We start from the raw sequence: 22798 nt of genomic DNA, 5'->3' as shown, positions 1-22798 counted from the left end.
TGCACATGTTATCCACCAGGGGGCACAAGACTAGTTTTAGAATGCTAACAACAGAGTTTTACCAGTTTTTACCAAAAACCTTGGCAATAGGTCCCAGAAACAGCATCTATAAAATACAATACATTAAAGGGTTAAGGCAGTTTTGGGGAATTCAGGATTTAATATCAGAAAGACAAACTGTAGGACTTATAAAGCAGTGGGATCTGTGGGTTTTAGCAACACGCACAGCTGATCAGCATCAAAACGATGGGCCTGAGTGAGCTGGAACAGAGATAGCATGTCAGAATACAGAAGGGGGCCGAGGACTGAGCCCTGTGGTACATCACAACTGAGCCGAGCCACAGGGGAGGGAAAATTATTCGGAGTGAGAGAAAAAGTTCTGTTAGGGAGAAACTGTTTGGTTAATGCAACATTCATTAAACAATGTAGCAGTGAATATGGTTTACACAGCAGGATCAACACACTGAAACACTTGAACTGGCACTGATTTATCTGAGCTTCTTTTTATATGATGCATGAGAGGTAATTATCAATCACATCTCTTAGATAATATTTTATATGAACATCTGTGACATCCCTGTGACTAAAACTGAAATCTATGGGGTTATCAGCCAGCTTTAGGTGTTTTATCAATCTACATCCTTTGAAAGTCTTAAATCTTAGGCTATAAAACAAATGAACACTGGGTTTTCATTCACATAGCTTTTAGTCTTTGAGATCAGAAAAAGTTTAATTAACCAGCATTTGTTTTCCTGCTTTATTATTTTTGTTAATCTGAGTCATTGTTTGCGCTAATGCATGCTGCCACCCCTGATTTTTCAGTTTTGGGATCAATAAAAGTCCGTCCATCCAAACCTGTTAGGTTAGAATTTGATTTTCAGTCAATTGTGATGTTTGTCAATGGAAGAGGCCATCCAGATCATGGCTATATTTCATTGAGAAACATGACAATGGCACAAGCTCAGATCCCTGTATTGAAAAGACCAATAATAGTAGCAGATCATAGGACAGACCTATATCGTTGAGCGGAGGAGTCCGCAGCCTAATTACTACTCTGCTCTGAGTAGAAAACTCACTGAAGGTCTGCTTGATAGGCAGCTGCAATATATGTATATATATATATATCTATATATATATACATATATATAGATATATATATTTTTTCTTTTTCTTTTAGTTAGAATAACTGAACCTCTCGTCTTAACAATTTCCATGTCTACATGCAAAAATACCACAAGATGAAGCAGAGGGAAGTTGGGATAGAAAAGAAGGTGACAAGAGCTCATAAGAGCTCACATACACTCAGATATATGACAGGACAGACAGGAAGGTCAAACCCATCTTCTGGAAAATACAAAACATGTCCCTTGAACGGATGCACATTTGTGTCAGACATCTGTTACCCGGCAACACAGGAGGCTTTTCTATTCAGGAGTACAAACCAGCTGATATCTTCTTTAACCAGTTTTGTTTTCTTTTATTGCTTCTGTTTCACGAATCACCTGAAGTCACGATTCAATCTGCTGAAACTCAGACTGTGTACAATAACCTCAGTCTCTTCATCAACTGGTTATTCTGTAATAAAGCCCAGCTGGCTGCCCTTTTCAGCTTTTAAAAAAAGCATCAGAAATATTTCAGCAATGCAACAGCTGCATCATTTTACTTATCAGAAAAATAAACAGCCTGAACGAGCCAATTAAATGTAAGATATTATAACCCAGCAGCCACTCAGAGTTATCTATGCTGATTTAGATTAGTTTAAATCTGCTTTTTTATCAGATTTCCACTCTGGCCACACAGCCGCCGCTCCATAACAGAAAACACACACACACACACAGGTGTTTTCAGTTACTGCTAATAATCAGAGACTCCATTCAGGACGGATGCTGCGTATTTAAACTAAGCCTGATTGACATCTGTCAGGACTCACTCCAGCATCACTGATGCAGAATTGTGTCATGGCTGATGTTTTGACCCTGCGGTCAACCTGGTGGAAGCTCATCTTCGCAATGGCAAGTCTTTTCTCTAAACTGGAGATAAAGTATCCCTGACATCAAAAGTACCCAACATATCTGAGTCAGAAAGATGTCAGAGGCTGATGTGAACAGTTTGTAACCTCTGACTTCTTCTGAGTTCAACTTGCAGATCAAAGTAAAGTTCTTCAGGTGACCATGGATGGGGTTTTGTCAGCACTTCCGAGAGGATAACAGCTGGATTTTATGGTGGAGGCTTCAGACGACTGATGTCTCGCGTGTGTGTCATGTGTCTTTACAGTGCCAAGGACGAAAGAAATCAGCAAGGAGTCCATCATTCTACAAAGAGAATGATCATTCACAAGTAGAAAACATTCAAGACAGAAGTCAGTCTTCCCAGGAGTGGACGTCCCAGCCAGTTTGGTCCAAGTTGAGGCCGTGCAATGGTCAGAGAAACTGGAAGAGCTACATCTCAGACTCTGCAGGCCACGGTTATAGCATGTTAAATGTTAAAGTTCATGATAGTCCAGTTAGAAAAAGTAGAACCAGTATGGCTGGTTTAGAAGAGTTGCAGGATTTAGCTTCTTCTCTCTAAAAAGAACATGGCAGCATGGCATAGGCTTGCAAAGCTGCATCTGAACAAACTTCAGGTGTCCTGACAACTAGTTTATATGAATGTAGCTTTTTATAAGACTAGCCACACATAAAGCTTCCAGTTTGGGTCGAGGAGGCAGAACAGTCAGTTCTCAGGCCCCTGTCTGTGGAATCAGCTCCTTCTTTATCTTTTAAGATCAAGTTTCAATCCTTCCTTTTTGGCAAAGCATAAAACTGTGCGTAGCAAAGCAAACTACAAGTGGTGTATGCAGTGCAAAAAAGGAAATGCAGCGCACTTCACCTTTCAGATTTATAAAAGCGTGCACACGGATGTCCTACACCTGTTTCCGTTTAGAAATCAGAGTCAACTCTAAAGCGGGTGTCAGAAAGGTAGAATAGTGGCAGCAGGTGGCAGGTGCTGTCATCGCAGTGTCAGAAGGAAAGACAGAGGCTTCGGATGTTGGGGCTGGATATCTCAGTCGGTAGGGCATCCGTCTGCCATGTGTGAGATCAAATTTCAAATCCCACAGGGGTGAACAGTAACAACTTTCAGTTTGGACCTTGGGCAAGACGCTACAGCCCACAGTAAATCATTTTGTAGAAAAGCGTCTGCTAAATGACAGTAAGGATGCCGGTAATGTAGTCTTTTTTTTTAATGTATAAAATCAACATGTACAGATACTTCTGAGATTGGTAGCAGTTTATTTTGTGTTAAATAATATTTCTTTATATTTCCTAGGTGTTCCATCCGGGTCGGCGGTGCTGCAGCTGTGATTAGAGAGGATGAGGCCAGAGACTCCATGCAGCACCGCCATGTCCTCCAAGGAAGTCCTGCCGGTGCAGAGGGACATGATTAACGCTTTTAACAATGTGGCCAAGAAGTTGCGGGAAATGGAGACTGTCTTGATGGAAATTGGGACAACAATTACAAAAGAATTGTGTAAGAATAAATAAATAAATTAAGGAAATCCACCTCATGTTTGTTTCATTAGCGTTGCATCACTTCTAGACTCTCCAGTCTGTCCCACTGCTGGATCTCAGAATAAATGACTGAAGCTTACTTTTCACATTTTCTTTTACTGATATGTTGGCAGCAGACTCTCCACCTCATCATTTCCTTGATTTTACAGTTGGTGTAGCAGTTTCCCATTTTCCCTGATTTTGTGCGTACGCCATGGTCAGAGTTTGCATACGCCACTTTTTGTACCTACACCAGTTTCAAAAATGAGGCCCCTGGTGTGAACCAAACCATCACATAAAACGACTGAACAGCAGTGGGGGCCGCGGCGCACGCACATCCGGTGAAAATGAGGGGTTAGCCAACCCTTTACTTATGCTGCTATAGGCCGAGGCTGCTGAGGGATGTCCCATGATGCAATGGGCTGCTGTCTTTACTCTCCATGTACAAATATCTGACATTGCTGTTATTAATTTGTCTTTCTCCTCTTCCTCAGCAGGTATCCCTGGCTTAGGATACATTCATGCTGCAGGCATACGTGACTCAACGCTGATGCTTGTAGAACTATCAGGATGCTTCTGCTGGAAGCTATTCATCACATGCTGTCTTAGAGGACGAGGAGAGCTCTGAAACAGCTTGGTATTTGAGACATGACGCACTAGGGTGGTAACTCGACATTAAAAATGACCTTAGTCTTGTCCATAGAACCATCTTGCAAAGCTTTAAATATTTTATATGTTGCAGCTGTTCCACTTAGCATTTAATGAATGGAAAATGGCCATTACATGATTAATCACAAACATTTGTGCAACAACAATCTACATGAAAGGGGAAGCCATAAATTCAGTAAATAGTAAATTAGATTACCACTAACTGCTCTAACAGTGTTGTTTTTCACGCTGATGTTTGGAATTTTGATCCACTCTTCTTTGCTGAATTGTTTTAATTCAGTCAAGTTTGGCTGAATCTCATTCAGATTTATATTCAGCCATTTGCTGATTCCTGTTAACTATGCAAAACAGATGAGTAAATTTACTCCCATAATTTCTCATATTTACTGTATGTCTTCATCTCTAAAACATCCAAGCTACAACCTTTTGAATTCTTGATATCAAAATTTAATATTTTCTTTGAAAAAATCTGGTTGCTAAAGGGTTAATTCAGATTTGACAAGACATCTCCAAGACCTGCTTTTTTTTATTTCCTTTCATGAACCATTCAGAGGTGGGTCCATTTGAATATTTTTGGAGTCATAGCAAAAGGAAACACATGTGATTTGCTAAGCTGTGTAAATAATTGTGCAATTATAAAGAATAAATGAATAAAAAGAAGAAATAAACACTTTCAGGATGAATATGAATATCTTTGTGGAATGATGGAGCTGTAGCTCTAAATCTCTATCAGATCATAGTTCGTGTGAACATGTGTTTGCAAAGACGAACTCTGATAAAGTCAAGCAGAATGAAACAAAACTAGGGGTTTAAGTTCAGATGGTTCAGGCAAAGTCTCCAAAATGGACATTTTGGCACCATCTGTTTGACTAGAACCATCTGTTCAGATTTTAAAAGGCAGAGTTCACCAAGTTATTGCTGGAAATCAAGATTTTCTAGTAGAGAGCAGAATTCACGGTGTCTATCGATTACACCAAGAGGTCCGGGATCTTGACCCTTAAAAAAGATTTTTTGCTATTTTTGATTCACCTGTTTATTTAATGCAATACGGCCTGTAGAAGCTCAACCCTTTTAACCCCAGTCAACATCCAGTAATTTTTCCATCACAGCCTCAGCTGTCAGATTATGATGCTGAAATTATGTAAAATGAATGTATGAATAGATATAGCAGCATAAAGGCCGACCAGAAGAAGAAAGCAGAATTTATTACTAACAGAACTTTGTAGAAATAACACACAGATTAACAGTGACCAAAACTTTTCTCATCTGCACATCATTCTCTCAAGTCTTGGATTTCAGGAGAAAAATATTGGCACTGAAACAAACACACAACAGAAACTATTTCCATATTTCCACTTTTTCCTCATTTCCAGTTATTTCTGCTACTATTTACCTGCTATCCTCACTAAACCAACTCCAGCTCAGCTGCTTTGTGGCGCCACCGTGCATCAGAAACATCTTCTTGGTTTTTTTTTTCCAGCCATAGAGGAGCATTATTTTTCTTCTTTTCAGACACACATAGAACTTTCTGCTCACTGGTTGATCTTTGGCTGCTCCTGATTGGACGTTACCGTCAATCTAAGCTCTCTGATTGGTGGAAAGTTTGACAGGAAGTGGCTTCATCATCATTTCCAGGTCTCTTAGCAACATTTTTATGATGAAAATGTGATTATGGTGTTATAGATCACTCATTGTGTATTTATTATACATATCTGAATAAAGACCACATTTTGTGGCTGGACTGCAGACCTCCTAGATGGGATATAAAACCCTGTGTCTTTGTTCCACAAAATATTTTCCCAAAAGTTTTGGGGATCATAAAGATATTTTTTGGCAAATACAGAAAATAGACCAGGCTCCATGTTCTTTCTGGTCAGTAGTAGTTTTTACAGTTGATTTCTCTTATAGATGCCATTTTTGCTCATTTAGTCTCTTTCTTACTGTTCAGTCATGAATTTTGACCTTAACTGAGGCAAATGAGGCATCACTACTTTTGATGTGTTTCTGGGTTCTTTTGTTACCTCCTGGATGAGCCCTCAATGTGCTCTTTGTAGGCTGGCCATACCTGAGAATGCTCGCTACTGTCCCATGTATGCCCAATTTGTAGATAATGGCTCTCACTGAGCCTGTTTACATGCACACCAAGAATCTGATCAATCTAGATCTTTTTTTTAACCATGCATTTCTTTTAAACAAAGAAATGCAAAAAACAAAAAAAAAAGTAAACCTATGTGTATAGTCTATTTTGCAGGCTTATTAGTTTCCACATTAGCAGCTAATACTAAAACTGTGGGCGCCGCCATGTTAAAAATAACAGGAGGTTGTGTCATTAAATACGTACTTTTATCTGATAATGGACTGGAAAATGTAGAGCAGGGTTTTTAGTATCTCACATGTCAGAAGTACCTGTAGACATGTCAGATTAGATTGTTACTATAATCTGATTACTCAGTTATAAAATTTTGAATTTTGTGAATTTTAATGAAGAGACAATGGACAATAGGCTCAGTGTGATTCCCTTTAGGCCACACCTGGGCATATTACGGCCTGCGGGCCACATCCGGCCCTTTGTGAGTCTCTGTCCAGCCCGCGTGAGGCCAATCATAAATTACAACATAGATTATAAAAATATCTATGTTGTGCTGCTTTATTTTGAAAAGCGTTATGCTACTTCTGTATTGACAGTGCGTGATGTGTGCTTTGAATGAAGTGGTACAGCGAAAAGTGATGCTAGCTAGGTTACCCTCAAGATGTAAGCTAAAGCTAAGAAAAGAAAACTTGATAACGAATGTCGTGTTTTTAACAAGACATGGACTTCTTCACTGAAATTAAAGGTAAAGCTGTGTGCTTGTGTTAAAAGATTACAATTTGAATAGCCACTACACGACCAAACATGAAAAAAATCTGTCTGAAAAGGGCGCGCAAGGGTGTCTGCTAGCAAAACTGCAAACCCTTACCAAACTTCCCACCACCAGAGATGCAGCTGTTAGGACAAGATATGCCATTTCTCACAAAATCACCAGAAAAAGTAAGGCAAGGATTTTATTAAGGAGTGCTTATTGGACTCTGTTGCACTGATATGCCCGGAGAAAAGGGATGCATTTGAGAATGTCTCACTCTCCCGACGCACTGTGATGAGGCAGGTTGAGGACTTCGCTGGAAACTTGGAGCTTCAGCTGAAGAACAGAGCTGCAGACTTTGTTATTCTTAGGCTTTGGATGAGAGCTGCGACGTGCGTGACACCGCTAAGCTTCTCATCTTCTTACGTGGAATAACTGCAGACTTTCAAGTAACAGAGGAGATGGCAGCCATGCACTCAATGAATGGGACAACCGCTGATAATGACTTATTCACAGAGGTAAATGCATGTTTGGACAAGTTAGGACTGAAATGGGACAATCTGGAAGTTGTGACAACAGATGGTTGCCCACATCTGACTGGGTAAAATGTTAGTCTTTTAAAGAGAATGCAGGATAAAGTGACAGAAATAAACCCTGTGCAGAATTTGACATTTTTGCATTGTGTCAGGAAGTGTGGTGTAAGACAGTGTTAAAGACAAACCACATTATTGATGCTGTAACTAAAACAGTTAACTTCATCAGAGTAAGAGCTTTAAATCAAAGACAGTTTGTTTCATTTTTGGAGGTGGAACATGGTGACATAAGGTATCACTGCCTTGACAGGTGGCTCAGCCTAGGCAAGGTAATGAAAAGTGTCTGGGACCTGAGAGAACACATTCAGGATTTCTGTGTGAAAAAAGGACATGACATCCCAGAGCGTTCAGATGAAGACTAGGTGGCAGACCTCAGATTCGCTGTAGATGTGACTGCACTAATAAATGAAGTAAATGTCAAACTGCAGTGCAAGGGCCTTTTTGTGCATGAGATGTACACTGCAGTAAATGATTTCATGAAGAAGTTGCAGCTTCCCTTAGGCCAAGTGAAGGACAACCTTCTGACCCACTTGCCAACACTAAAGGAGGCCACACGATCAGCCAATCACCTCCACTAATACTCAGCCATGTTAGAAGCCCTGCATGCAGAGTTTTCAAGGTGATTTCAAAGCTCTTGAGAATGAAATGCACATGGTTTCTTCTTCCTTCAACTGCAGTGTGGATAATGCTCCAAGTGATGTCCAGATGGAACTCACTGACCTGCAGTCTGACACACTTCTGACATAGCACTTCAGGTCAGTCTCACTGCTGGACTTGTATTCCTCCCTCAAAGAAGATAACTTTCCACACCTAAGGAGGCATGCATGTGAACATTCTCAATGATGAAGTTCAACAAATCCAAACACAGATCCTCCATCACTGATGACCACCTCTCAGCTGTCCTTCGCATAGCCACCTCAGACATTCAGCCAGATTTCAATGTCCTTGTTCAAGCCCAGAACAGACTGGATTATTCTCACTAAAAAGGTAAAATGAAGAGGAAAACATTGCAAGTCGTTGTATTGTTTACAATGGAGGAAAATTGAGCAGAATTAAATTCAAGTTGTTGTTGGTGTGGCCCTCTGACACAATTCAGGTTTCTCATGTGGCCACTTGTAAAAATTAATCGCCCACCCCTGCTTTAGGCTTCGTGACTCTGCTCTTTGCAGATGATGTGGTTCTGTTGTCTGATCTCCAGCTAGCATGAAGCGGTTGGGATGAAATTCAGCACCTCCAAATCTGAGACCATGGTCCTCTGCTGGAAAAGGGTGGAGTGTCTTCTCTGGGTTGGAAATGAGGTCATGTCCAAAGTGGAGGAGTTCAACTTTCTCTAGGTCTTGTTCACAAATGGGGGAAGGATGTAGATTGACAGGCGGGTTGGTGTAGCGTCTGCAGTGATGTGGACTCTGCTTCGGTCTGTTGTGGTGAGGAAGACGAAGCTCTCAATTTACCGGTCAATCTACGTTCCTACCCTCGCCTATGGTCACCAGAGTGAAAAAGTTGATGATGTGGAAATTGCAAACAAATTAAATAATTTTTTGTTAAATCTGTGGAAGAGCTTGCCGCAAATTTTAATACTTGCCTTGTGTCATGTGAGGAGGTGACAGATTCTCCCTCATCTTTTACATCACACAGGCGGATCAGGACAAGATTATCAACCAGCTAAACAATTCAAAAGCTAAAGATATATTTGACTTAGATACTTCGCTAATCAAAATGCATAAAGCAACACTGACAAGACCAATAACACATTTAGCAAATCTATCTCTTAAAAAATGTAAATTTCCTCAAAATTTCAAAACAGCTGTTGTGACCCCAATTTTTAAATCAGGAGCACACGATGATGCATGCAATTATCAACCCATTTCAACTGCACCAGTAATCTCAAAAGTTATTGAAAAGCTAGTAGCTGAACAATTGATGAGCTACTTGGACAACAATCACCTCCTAAGCCCTAAACAATTTGGATTTCGACCAAAATATTCAACAGAAATGGCCATATGTCATTTTACAGAAGCCATTAAAAGTAGTTTGGATCAAAGTAAAGCCGTTGGAGCAGTGTTCTTAGACTTTAAAAAAGCCTTCGATACTGTCAACCACGAAGTACTTATGATAAAACTGAAACAACTAAATTTCTCCCAACAAGCGTTAAATTGTTTCAAATCTTATCTTGAATCTAGAAAGCAATGCGTTAAAATAAATAATATCAAATCAGCTATACAAAAATGTAACCTAGGTGTACCACAAGGGTCGATACTGGGGCCTCTGTTCTTCTGCTTGTATGTAAATGATTTACCTAACACATGCAAAGATGCTACCTGCCAACTGTATGCAGATGATACTATCATTTATGTAACAGCAGACACTCCTCAATAGGCTGCAGAATTACTAACTAAGTAGTTGGTTGAAATATCTCAATGGCTGCAAGAAAACTGCCTAACTTTAAACTAGGGCTGCAACGATTAGTCGACAACGAAAATAGTCGACAACGAATTTAGCCGTCGACTATTGTCGGCAAAAATAAAAACAAAAAAACAACTACAGAGTGAGACATCGTCTTCTAATCCTATCTCCGCTGAGAGTTGCACAATGCACATGCGCAAAGAGGGGGAGAAAAACTACAGAGTGAGACATTGTTTCCTTTTTTTTTTAATCTCTGCTGAGAGTTGCACATGCGCAATAAAGTCCACCAGTGGAAAAATATGGCGGCTGACTAGGGAGCAAAACGGCAGCAGAGGACGTTAAAAGCCTGGGCTAACTTTACGTTAAACTTATAAAATAAATTAAATGCATGCGAGATTTGTCAAGCGGATCTTGCGTACCATGGAAGTATGTCTGCAATGCTCGAACATTTAAAAAGGAGGCACGGCGGACTTTCATAACAACCTCATGCAAGATTTCAAAGCTTAAGGTGAAATAAGAGCCATTTATAATAATCATGAGGTACATAATCCGATTGGTCGACTAGTCGTTTTAATAGTCGATGACTAATCGACTATCAGAATAGTTATTAGTTGCAGCCCTACTTTAAACTATACAAAAACCGTTTCAAAGTGTTTTTCTTTAAAGAAAAAAACACAGAAAGAGTTTAAAGTATATATAGACCAAAGGGAAATTAAGGAAGCTTCTGAGTTCAAATATCTTGGGGTAACTCTAGATTCTAAAATTAGGTTTGATGCTCATGTTAGGAAAATGTCCAAAACTATCAAGGCTAATATAAACTGTTTCCGTATGATAAGGCCCTTTATATCTACCAAAGCAGCTCAAATGTATATGTATGCAATGATATTATCACATATGTCGTACTGCTCTATTATCTGGGGCCAGGCCTCAAAATCTGTCATGAAGCCTTTAATGTCATTATATAAGCAAACTCTAAAAATATTTGATCAGAAACCAGCGAAGTGGCATTATTGCCAAATTCTTAAAAAACATCACTTACTGAGTTTTGAAAATTTTCTTAATCTTTCTTTCGTGAAAACAATATTTAAGTGTATGAATGGTCTTGCCCCTGATGTGATTTGTCAGTTAATACACAAATATAATAATGAAGGCATGAGAACAAGAGCTGGAATGAGTGGGAACTGTAGAGTCAAAAGGGGCAGAACCACTCTGGGACAATCATCGTTCTAAGTCAAAGGATCACAGTTATGGAACACTTTACCACAGGATCTAAAGTCACTGTCAGACATGAGGCTCTTTTCTATAAAACTGAAGCATTGGCTAAAACAACAACAACACTGTCAACACTGAAAACCTAATTTGGACGTTTTTCCTATCCATGTATTTTACTTTAAATGTAACTTGTAACTGGACTGTACTTTTACCTTTGTCGATAACTTTTAACTCTGTTTATCTAGATCAAAAAGTCTAACCAGGGACGGGGGCATTAATCTCTGCCTGTTTGCTTGTGCTGTTTACGCTGAAGCTTGATAAGTCCATATTTGTCCTATAAGTAAACCAGACTTCCTACATGACTGTTGGGAATGTAATCAGCTCAGCAGCTTCAGGACACTAATCATCTGGATACAGATTTTGTTAAAGGTCACATCTCCTCACTGTCTGACCAATTTCCCATTTGGCTAATGCATCATCTGCTGGGGTTATTTCCTAATTACTGGAAATCTGCAAAAGTTCCTACATTAAAATCAAGTGACCCAGCTGAAGCTGCAAATTATGAGCCCATAAGCATCCGTCCTGTCATTTTTGAGAAGAGGGCAGCTGATCGGCTGATTATTTAAATCTGATTAACTTCTTCCACTTGTTAGATTTGAGCGCAGTGGTCACTGTTTTACTGAAACATTGAGTTGCTCTGCTGTGAAATGTCAAAATCTGAGTTTGAGGACATTGGTGTTCCCTCTGGGATTTATGTTTACAACTTTACTGCAGCATTGCTAACATGAAGCATAGTAACATGATAGGGAGAAACTTGACTAAAAGATTCTACCAAGCTCTGGCATCCAAACTAAACACAATTCAAACCCCAAACAATTATATGGGAATGTAAGAAAACCATGAGAACAGCACTGTCCACTTTAGAGTTTCTGCTAATTTCTCCACTTCAAGCAAACCACACAAACAAGGAGTCGTATGAAAGCAGAGACTCTGCTGGTTACAAAGATGTCTGTCTCATCACTGTGGGACAGAAACTCTGGAGCTAGCAGCCAGGATCAGAAATCATGTCTAACTTTTGTTGTTTTGTGGTGAAAAGTTTGATTCCAGCTCTAAAAACCCTGCTAATGTTTCTCCTATGACTCTGTCTTTGTTTGACATGAATCATGTAGGAGGTTTTATAGTGAAAGATTCACTCTTCCTATCACAGAATATGTTGGGCTTCACTTCTTTCTGGATCCTTATGGTGTTTCTAAGGTGAATGTGGGGGCTATCCCTGGATCCTCCTGACTCTGACATTGATAGAGGCGTCCATCATCATCATAGGCTGATGGCTTCCTGAGATATTTACCTGCGTAACACCTCTATTAAACACCTGGAAACCTGCTCAGGTTCACTTACCTTTTACTGTGGCACAGTTCCTCATCAGACATTACTTTACTCATTCCTAGGACTACTGTACTTTGCTTATTACTAGGACTACTTTATTTATTCCCACGATAACTTTATTCATTCCTTAGACTACTTCAGGGCTCCAGACTGCAACCAAATGGTCGCATTTTGCAACAAAAATGTTAGACAGTGCGAGTGAATTTTTCATCTACTCGTACAATGGTGACGTTACATTTGCAGGTCTTTTTCTTGTAGTAGTTATAATTGAATTTATTTTGTCACTAACAAACTTCTGCTCCCCTCTTCAGCCCAGTAGTTCACAGTAATGCGCAAATTAGCTGCTGGTTTGTCGACTCAAACTAACTTCAACGAAGAAGACGACAGCCAATGTGCGCATGAGCAAACGACCACTGTGATTGGCTTATGTGTGAAAAGAGGCGGGTCCTGGAAGAATTTATTATTCCTCAGTGTTGCCAACTTAGTGACTTTGTCACTATATTTAGAGAGTTTTCAGACCCCTCTAGCGACTTTAAAAAAAAGCGACTAGTGACAAATCTGGGGACTTTTTCTGGTATTATTGGAGACTTTCGGACACTGACGTGAATGAAGGTAGTTTACTCTTCCCAACGAGGAGCGGGTGCTTTGGAGACCCCTCCCCGTACACAGGGGAGCTCCCAGGCTAAAAATGAAACGTACAAAGCTGCTGCTGGAGGATCCTGTGCTGGCTTACTGTCAGAGTACTGTCTTTTAATGAAGAGTGTGGACAAAAATATCTAAAAAGTTAAGTGTTGTGACATATTCCAGACTCCTAATCAAAAAAACAAAATACACTTAAAAAAAAGAAACTGAACAAAAAAATAAAGAAAATATTGACAGAATTTTTATTTTATTTTATTTATTTTGCTGTTCTAAACATTTTTAGGTTGTCTTTTTATCAATTTTTGCCTTTCCCACCACATCCCTCTTTATGGCAGCATCCATTACAACTATATGTACTAGGCTGTTTATGCTAATTAGCGACTTCTAGTGACTTTTAGGACAGCCAATAGCTACTTTTCTTACTGAGGTGTTGGGAACAGCGGCTGGAGAGGAGTATCAGTCCCTGAAGCTGTTTATTGTCAGGAACTCCATGGACCAGCCATACCATGCCCTATGGGGGATGATGGTGACAAAGTTGCCGTTCTGCTTCGACTACATAGTGAAAATCAAATCAAATCATCAAATGTGATCCGATTTAATTTGACAAGTTCTATGTTTACTTGTTTTGTATTAGCGCGGCCAGTAAGATGTTTTTTTATGTCAACTGCTGCACAAAAAAAAAATGTAAATTGTAAACACTGTAATTTCTGAATTTATTGTTTAGGTATTTATCACTAATACAGTGAAAGTGAGAGGAAATATGAATATTTGCTTTGCAAGGCAATTTCAGTGTGCGCCCCTAAATTTTCTGCTTGCGCTCCTAAAAATTTAGGTTAGGGGCCACTGTGCTCCTCATAAAAAAAGTTAGTCTGGAGTCCTGTACTTTAGTCATTCCTAGGATTATTTTACTCATTCCTAGGACTACTTTATCCATTTCCTAGATAGATTTATAAAAGATCTACAAAAAACAGATCTTGTGAAAAGAAGGTTGATGCAAAAGTACAATTATTTAGTCTAAGGTTAATTCTCTCAACTAATTTTTATTTCATATTTCTAGCTCCTCCAGAGGTAGAATTTAAAGGTTTGAGTGGACAGTTTCAAGTTTTCCAGAAAATCTTCAGGTTTCAAAAAATTTGAATAGATGAAACCTTGAGTCTAAATGGATTAAAGCCAATATTCCCAAATGAGAATTTTAAAAGAAATCTCACTAATCACAGCTCTATCATAACATTAGAGATATTTATTTTAAAAGCTTTATGAAAGCTCACAAACTCATGTTATATTAGTTTGGGATTTTACATGGATCTCTTTCTTTAAAGTGAACTTGGTTATTTCATAGCTTTAAATAAACTTTGCACCAGTTGTAACTCCAAACATGTTCAATTATTTCAGAATGAGGGAAAGCTTCTGCTGAAAAACTAAGAAAAGGTAGGCCTTTTAAAAAGTCCTTGCACTTGTACAGACTTACAGACCGGCCTAGGCATTAATCCTGATTTAAATTTTACATGCACAAGTTAAATTTAGTCAAATCAAGTCTGACTAACATGCATGTATTTTGTAAAGCATAACATACACATAAAACCAGTTTTCAGTCAGACTAAAACAATAAAAAAATGGTGTTAATGCACTGAGTGATACAGATACAAAACACCTCCAGCTCTCACCTCCTTGCTGTGAAGACTTCTCAGGAGTCAAAGGCTCCATCTTTGGGATTCTGTGGCCTTCTGCGACTTTTACAGCCACAGCTCGGCAGATCGCTCCGATTTTCCTCTCCAGGGAGCGAACACCAGCCTCCCGGGTGTACCTACAATACACATACATGAAAAGGCATAAATGTGAGGTTAGGTCTGACTTGTCCTACAGCTTCTCTTGTACGCAGGACAATCTGTCACAACGTTTATGCTAAATGTGAATGTGCACAGTGATCAGTTAACAAAGAAGCAGGCCAACAAGGTAACTGGTAACCAGTCAGATTAAATGCTCCCTCTCTGGTTTGACCTATAACTATGGCATGTAAAGAATCAGGATCTGTGTCTTATTGAATATATTCTAAATCAGGGATCACCAACTCCAGATGTCTTGGGCCAGTGAGCTCTTCTAAATCAACTAGAACTTTGCAAATCAAGGATCAAATACATATAAATGATGAAAGAATAAAAGACTGTGTTTCCAGTGACATACTGGGACCAGAGGATGAGCATCAAGCTCATTTTTTATTTATTTATTTTTTATTTCTTTAGTAAAAAGACAAATGAATGACACCTCTATGGTCCTCCACACAGTGCTGAGCCATCTCAGGCACCATGGAAACTATGCAAGGATGCCTTTCATTGATTAAGGGCGCATTCACACCAGGATAGCCCGGGAGATTCGCACAAGGAATTCACTAAAAGTTTGCACCTTCTTTTGGTTTCCTTTCACACTGCTTTACTCAAGCGGACCAAACCGCCTGGTTTGAACAATGTCATGCAGTCACAAGAACTGCTTGCTTGGGGGCCATATTCCCCTGAAGAAGAAAATCCTGCTCACTGATTGTCAATTTAACCAGTTACTTACAGGAAGCCTCTCAAAGTACAAAAAGGAATGGCTGCCAAGATCATTTAAATGTTTTTTTTTCTGAGCCTTGAGTTGTTCCACCTTTAGATGCGCCATCAAGTCCATCATCCAATGCCTATGAGAGGGCGCTGCAGTCTTCTTCCACCTAAACAAAATAAGTCGCTGCAGAAAGTGTAGTGAAGGCCACGGCGGTGCCATGGGAGGCTGAGGTGTACCAGAGGTTGGTGGAATTCTTATGTCCCACACTGTTGTAATGGAGTTGAAAACCCCCTCCCAAAAGTCTTTCAACCTTGGGCAGGACCAGGACATCTAAGTGAGGGTGTCTGGACCACATCTACACCTTGACAGCGCTCATCGGTTCCTGGAGACAGTTTGGCGTGCTGTTTGATACGGTCCAGAGAGGGAGATGCTGCTTCTTGTAACAGATCATAAATAGCGGACACTGCCTCCCTTTGTAAGAGATCCCCTTTAAGGAATCTGGAGAGAAGGGGAAAAGGGCTTTCGGACGAAGCAATGCACTTGCAGATATCTGATAAAATGTGGAAACGTTGAGTTTTGTCCTTAAGTGCTGAAATGACATGAAGCTGCCTTCTCTAAGAAAATCTCTGACCAAACTCACATCTTTTCTGGTCCAGAACTGAAAGGTTACATTAATAAGAGATGGTGGGAAGAGGGCATTTGCAGAAATGGGAGCCATATGGAGGCCTTGTCTGCACCCAAAGTGAATTAAACTGCTTCCATTTAGTCAGTAAGCCACGTGGTCACTGGGTTGTTGCCGATCAGTTGCTTAACATTTGCTTATAGTGTTAATAAATAAACTGGTGGCACGCTAAAGGAATCTGAATCTAGTAGTGTTTTTTCTGTGACCCACAGAGCAGGATGTCACAACAGAGGATGTTTGTAAAAGAACATCTGTTAAAGAACAGCAGCTGCTGTTGAGTCAGGTTCACTCTTCTCAGAGCCGTGGGTATGTTTTCTTTGTCCAGAAAGTTGAACAGTGATGAAGGAGATGATGATGAAGATGAATGTTGCTAGAAACTGAGACTGCTGACCCTCTGCACCATTTCCTCTGTCATTTACAGAGAAGCAGGACCTCCTCTCTTCTTTCTGTGGTTTATTATCAGTTTATTATTATCAGTTATTTTTACTTATTATATTTGTTTGGGTATCACTTATTTTCACCTCCCTGTCCTTGAAAGATACAGAAAAGGAAAAGTTGAGCAAATTGACACATGAACAGTTGTTTTTCTAGGTGAAATCTAGAGCTAAATGTTTATATGTCTATTTAACTGATTATTATTCTTTTTAACTAACTGGAATTTAACTTTGGAGAAATGCTGAATGTAGAGAGCTGTAAACTTGCAGGTATGTAATAGTTTAGGATTTTTTTAAACAGGAACATGTGTACTAAATCTCTTTAAACCGAGAGAGCTGCATGACCTGTTTGCACAGATAGCAGAACCGTCTCTCAGGGGGTAAGCACACATATAAGTCACTTAAATATAAAGAAGGCACAAAGTTAATAAGTTCAACTGATACATGAATTACAGTAATTAAATAACCATGTACATGAAGAATGTGAGTCTGTCTGAATAACCCAGTGTCAACCAAAGTTCAAATCCCAGAGAGTGAGGAAGGACCTGAAGCATGATGTGCTCTATACCAGTGATTCCCAACCCTGGTCCTCAAGGCACACTATCCTGCAGGGCTTAGATGTCTCCCTGCTGCAACACACCTGATTCAAATTCATGGCTCATTAGCAGACTTGTGCAGAGCCTGTCAGAGATCCATTTAATTTGAATCAGGTGTGTTGCAGCAGGGAGACATCTAAGACCTGCAGGACAGTGGGCCATGAGGACCAGGGTTGGGAATCACTGCTTTATATCATGTTGTTTCTATAAATAAGCCTTCTTTTAACTCGTCGTTGAGTCTTTCCAGGAGGAGACTGTCCTTAAAAAAAAACAAAAAAAACAAAACAGTAATTCCATGATGCTCCAGATGTTCTGTATTGGTGAAAGGTCTGGACTGCAGGCAGGCCAGTTCAGCAGCCGGACTCTTCACCTGTGAAGCCATGCTGCTGTGATGGATGCCGTATGTGGTTCAGCAGTCTTGCTGGAATCTGCAAGGCCTTCCCTGAAAGAGACGTTGTCTGGATGGGAGCAGATGTTGCTCTAAAACCTCCATGTACTTTTTAGCATTGATGGAGCTTCAACGATGTGAAAGCTGCCCAATGCAGCCCCATCAGAGATGCAGCTTTTCACCTGATTCACCTGATAACAAGCTGGATGCTCCCTCTCCTCTTTAGTCTGCAGCACACGCCGTCCATACTTTCCAGAAACTAGTTCACATTTTCATCCAGTTTTCCACTTTGCCTCAGACCATTTTAAAAGAGCTTTGGTCCAGAGAAGACGGCACTGTTTCTGGATCCTGTTCACATCTGGCTTCTTTTTGCATGGTGGAGCCTTAACTTGCATTTGTGCAGTTCAGGGTGAACTGTGTTCATAGACAGTATCTACGTTTACATGGACAAATATTTCATCTATAAGACTAACATAAATCTGATTGGAGATTCCAGCCGACATGTTTACATGGACACTATATAAAATGATCCCATCAGTTGTATTTACATGAGGGATACATTTCATAATTTTTTTTTTTTATTTTAAACTTTTTGACCATTGAAATGCTCAATAATCCTTAACTTTTTCAGTTTCCAACAAAAACGTTGTATCCGCCACAATCCTGTTCTGTTTCTCTGCCATTTTCAAGTTTTCCCTGAAACTCATCACGTCACGTAACCCCCACGTGGTTCAAGCATGCGCAGAAACAACATCCACCACAGAAACCATCAGAATGAGGGTAGACATGCTTATTTTTTCCTGATGATCTGATTGTGAAAAGGTTTAAACCACTCATCTCCATCGGTTTGGAAATCCTTTTTGATCAAGTCAGATCAAATCAGCTGACATGTTTACATAATACATTTTTATTAGGGGCTGACAAATGACAAAAAATTTTAATCACATTAATTGCTTACAAACTAATTAATCATGATTAATCACCATTTGCGAATTCTGCCCATTTTTTCTGTAATCCAGTGCATACTAATATTTAGTGTTAACTGACCTTCCCTTGGGTAAACATCAGATGTCCAAGAGTCAGTAAATGCAGGATGTAATGTAATTCTATTTGTTGTTCTGCACCATGTTCTAGGTCATAATGCAGAATTCATATATCATCATCTCACCAACCGTCTACTCTGTTTAAAAATAAAGTTCAACAACTGATATTGATGAAGAAACCGATAAAAGCGATGATCTGGCTAAAAACACAAAGGTCTCGTTTGTGCCCCCCTTCTTCTGGCCAGTGCTCCTACCTGGCCCCCCTTCAAAACTTTTCTAGATCTGCCCCTGCATAGCTGCAATATAAATCTTTTCTATCACCGATCGACTACTGTGTTTCCTCCGAAAACAATACATGGGGAAAATATGTGCTGGTAAGAACCATGACCTGCTAGTTTCTCACCTGAACGATAAACAAACGCTGCAAGAGAGAAAAGCCGATCAGCTGATCACCGTTAGCCATTATGATTCACGGAACAACAGAAGACGAAGAGGAGGCGCAGACAGAGAAGATCAGAGAGACACTAGACCAGCCACATTTGTGCACAATGCAGGAAAAGAAGAAGAAGGGAAAAAAAAGTGCGGTGTGGAACCGTTGAAACCTGCGAAAAGCGTGAATGTTAAAACACCATCATCCTGCACGGGACATCGCCCATGTGTTGTTCCATCAATGTTCTTTTAATTCTTAAATCCATGAATAGAGTCAGCAGCCTCATCTCCATCACCTCCATGTCCCACCGTCATAACAGAGAAATGACCGATTTACTGGGCTTATTATACCGTGCATACGTTAATTGCCCTAAAAATATGAATGCAATTAATTACATAAATTACTGCTGGTAACACGTTATTTTTGACAACCCTAATTTTTATTTAAGTTATCCTGAGTCCATGCAGTGGTTTCGAGTAGAGAATCATGTCTGATGTTAATGCTGTGTTTCCTGAGGGTCACAAGATCTCCAGCATCCAGGGATTCCTCCCGATTCTCCAAGTCTTTTGATGCGGTGTAGATGATGACGTTATAAGTCTTCACAATTTTACATTGAGGAACATTTTTTATTAAATTGTTCCTCAATTTTTAGACTTGACTTTTTAGACTAGAAATTTTTAGTTTGTGTCAGATTGGTAAAAATCTGCCCATCTTAAAATCTGCCTGACTCTGCCTGAAATTCTCCTTACATGTTACTGACCTGCTGCCAATTAACCTAATTAATAGTCAAATGCTCCTCCAGTTTATTGTTTATTTGTACCAATTACTTATACAGCTTTTTGTTGCTCCTGTTCCAACTTTTTACAGACGCGTTGCTGCCATTAGATTCACTATTAGTTCATATTTTTCATGAAATGGTAAAATGTCTCAGTTTCAACATCTGATATGTTGTTTATGTCCTACTGGGAATAAAATATGGGTTGATGATGTAGAACCAATGATGATTCTGTTTTTATTTATATTTTAGACAGTATCACAACTTTGGGGGAATAAGGAATACACTTGGACCACAATGTTTAAAAATAAACTAAATATATATGGAAAACAATCCACAGCATGTGGAGCTGAATTTATGACAATGTTAGCTTTGCATAGTGAAATATAAGCTGTGTCCCAATTTCAGGGTCTACACATGTAGAACGTAGGACACTCCGTAGCCTACGTAGAGGCTGTGACAGATGCACCTCAAGCAGCCGTCGCTACATGTCAAACGGAGTGCAGGTTTGCAGGGTGGATTCAGAGGCGTCTTCCAAATGGGACAGAGCTTGGCGGGCCACTATGACGTACGCAGCCAATGAACCTGTACTTCGAAGTGCGTAGACCCTGAACTGGGACACAGCTAAATATTTAGTATCAGCAGTAAAATGGAGACTGAAATAAGTCTTATTTTTGATAAAAGTATAGGAAAAAAATCTATTATTACAAATACTCATTTTTTTTAGATATAAAACTGCACCGTTACCAATAATTACAAATGCAAATACTGTGATTGACAGTCTAAAAAGCCCCAAAACATGTAGGTAAGTGATGAAGATCAGCTCCTCTCTGCAGGTTTGTCAGACTGGATCTGATGTCTCGTGTAAATGTGAATTTTTTGTGGTAAGACGTTTATGAGATCCTTTTATATTCTGGTGCTTTTGGGCAGGAATTCTCCTCTTACAGGGTAAAAACTAAACAGTACAACAAACTGTTGGTTCAGATTATCTGGATCTGATCTAATTAAAACACTCAGATTTTAAACGTGCTTTGAAAACAACCGCTTCCATGTGTGACTCCCCATTGACATGCTCTTTATTTGAAAAGTTTCTTTAAAAAAATTCAGCAAATTGGACTTAATAGTTGGTCTGGGAGCTGAAAATGTGGTGAATCTGACTAAACTGATACATAAAACGAGTTTTAAGTGAAACAGGATGAAATAAGTGAATTTCTGCCTGTGTGTTTTTGTGGTGGAAACTAAAACCAGCACATTTAAGACACATTGTGTACTTGTCTTATTCCGTCATCGGGTAACTCATGTGGTTTGTTTTCTAGTAGAAAAATATGATATATATTTGTTATCCAGTTTGAAATAAAGAGCAGGAAGGGACTGACTTATTATGTTCAAACAAATCTGTTAATATTCAGCTTCAAATAAAAGCTGGGTTTGTTTTTCATTAAGTCGAGCTCAGTTTTTTTTTTTTAACGCTTGTAATTTTTTGTTTAGGAACGTTTTAGTCAAGTTGTTATAAATCAATGTCACAACCTGTCATGCTCAGATAAGCAGAAAACATTTGCTGCCACATCTCTGACAAGTATTTATACCAGTATATTACACTATTTATCAAAAGAATAACTTAATTGAGTGAAGAGTTCAGATATGTTTGTTATGGAAGAACTTCATCTGTATCTCCACACAGTCAGAAAAAATAAATACCTCTTGTGCATTTAGTTTGGTGTTTACATTTCAAACAGCAGTGCTAGCTAATGTTGGCTCACTTGCTCAGCATGTATGGGATAAAGCAACATTATCATGACCTTTCTTTTGTTTCTGAAAAGGTCTCAGACTTTGGAAATCCCTGTCTGGGTACATCTGTTTACCTGTTGGAGACCCCACACATGAAGACAGCAAATTAGGCACTGAACAGTGCTGATCGTACTGTGTGGTGGGCTCCGTTAATCTCAGCATAGAACAACACACACATAAGGATTCTGTCCCACAGACGATCTAGCATCAGAAAAACCATAGCTACAACCGGAAAACACCACACCCAGCATGGAAGAGGACATATAAGACGAGGGAACGATGGTGGTCTTATGACTATTAAAAGAAAAATCCAGAACTAACAAAAGAAAAGACTTTGGAAAAAAGCACAGAGACAGCGTCCTCGTTCCTCAGTCGGCTCACTCTTCTGACTGACCACATTCTGACCCACGTCACAGTCCACAGCAGGGGTAACCAAGTCCAGTCCTCAAGATCTGCAGTCCTGCAACCTTCAGATGCATCCCTCCCCCAAAACACCTTAATGAAATGGCTGCATTCCCTCATCTGGATGTCATTCAGCTCTGCAGAGGCCTGGTGTGTTAGAGAAGGGATGTTCAAGGACAGTAGATCTTGAGGACCGGACTTGGGCATCCCTGACCTACAGAGTCATGACTCGGGAGTTGTCAGCTTTGTGACAACAATGTGAAGATCTTTGGTCGTAAATATTGAACGACACATTTCGGAGCCGATTGTTAGGACAAATTCACTTTTAACACACCTCAGACCACAGGATAATCCTATTGGATAATCTTTTAAGATTTAAGGTAATCAGGTGTTTGCCCTCCGTGGTCGGGAAGGGGCAAAATCGGGACAGAAACAGTCCAATAATCTTTCTGT

The 22798-nt window shown here is 39.6% G+C and overlaps 1 protein-coding gene across 1 annotated transcript in view; it reads right to left on the bottom strand.

The window, feature by feature from the left end:
* lonp2 (lon peptidase 2, peroxisomal) overlaps positions 1–22798 on the bottom strand; it is a 61563-nt gene that overhangs the window by 2661 nt on the left and 36104 nt on the right. Inside the window, exon 13 of the mRNA XM_041996756.1 lies at positions 14937–15076. Coding sequence (XP_041852690.1) covers positions 14937–15076 — 140 coding nt within the window. The remainder of the gene's footprint in view (positions 1–14936; positions 15077–22798) is intronic.

The sequence above is a fragment of the Melanotaenia boesemani genome, chromosome 10 (genome assembly GCF_017639745.1).
Source record: "Melanotaenia boesemani isolate fMelBoe1 chromosome 10, fMelBoe1.pri, whole genome shotgun sequence".
NCBI lineage: Eukaryota > Metazoa > Chordata > Actinopteri > Atheriniformes > Melanotaeniidae > Melanotaenia > Melanotaenia boesemani.
Note: the sequence above shows the minus strand (reverse complement) of the source record. Positions and strands in the feature narration are given on the sequence as shown.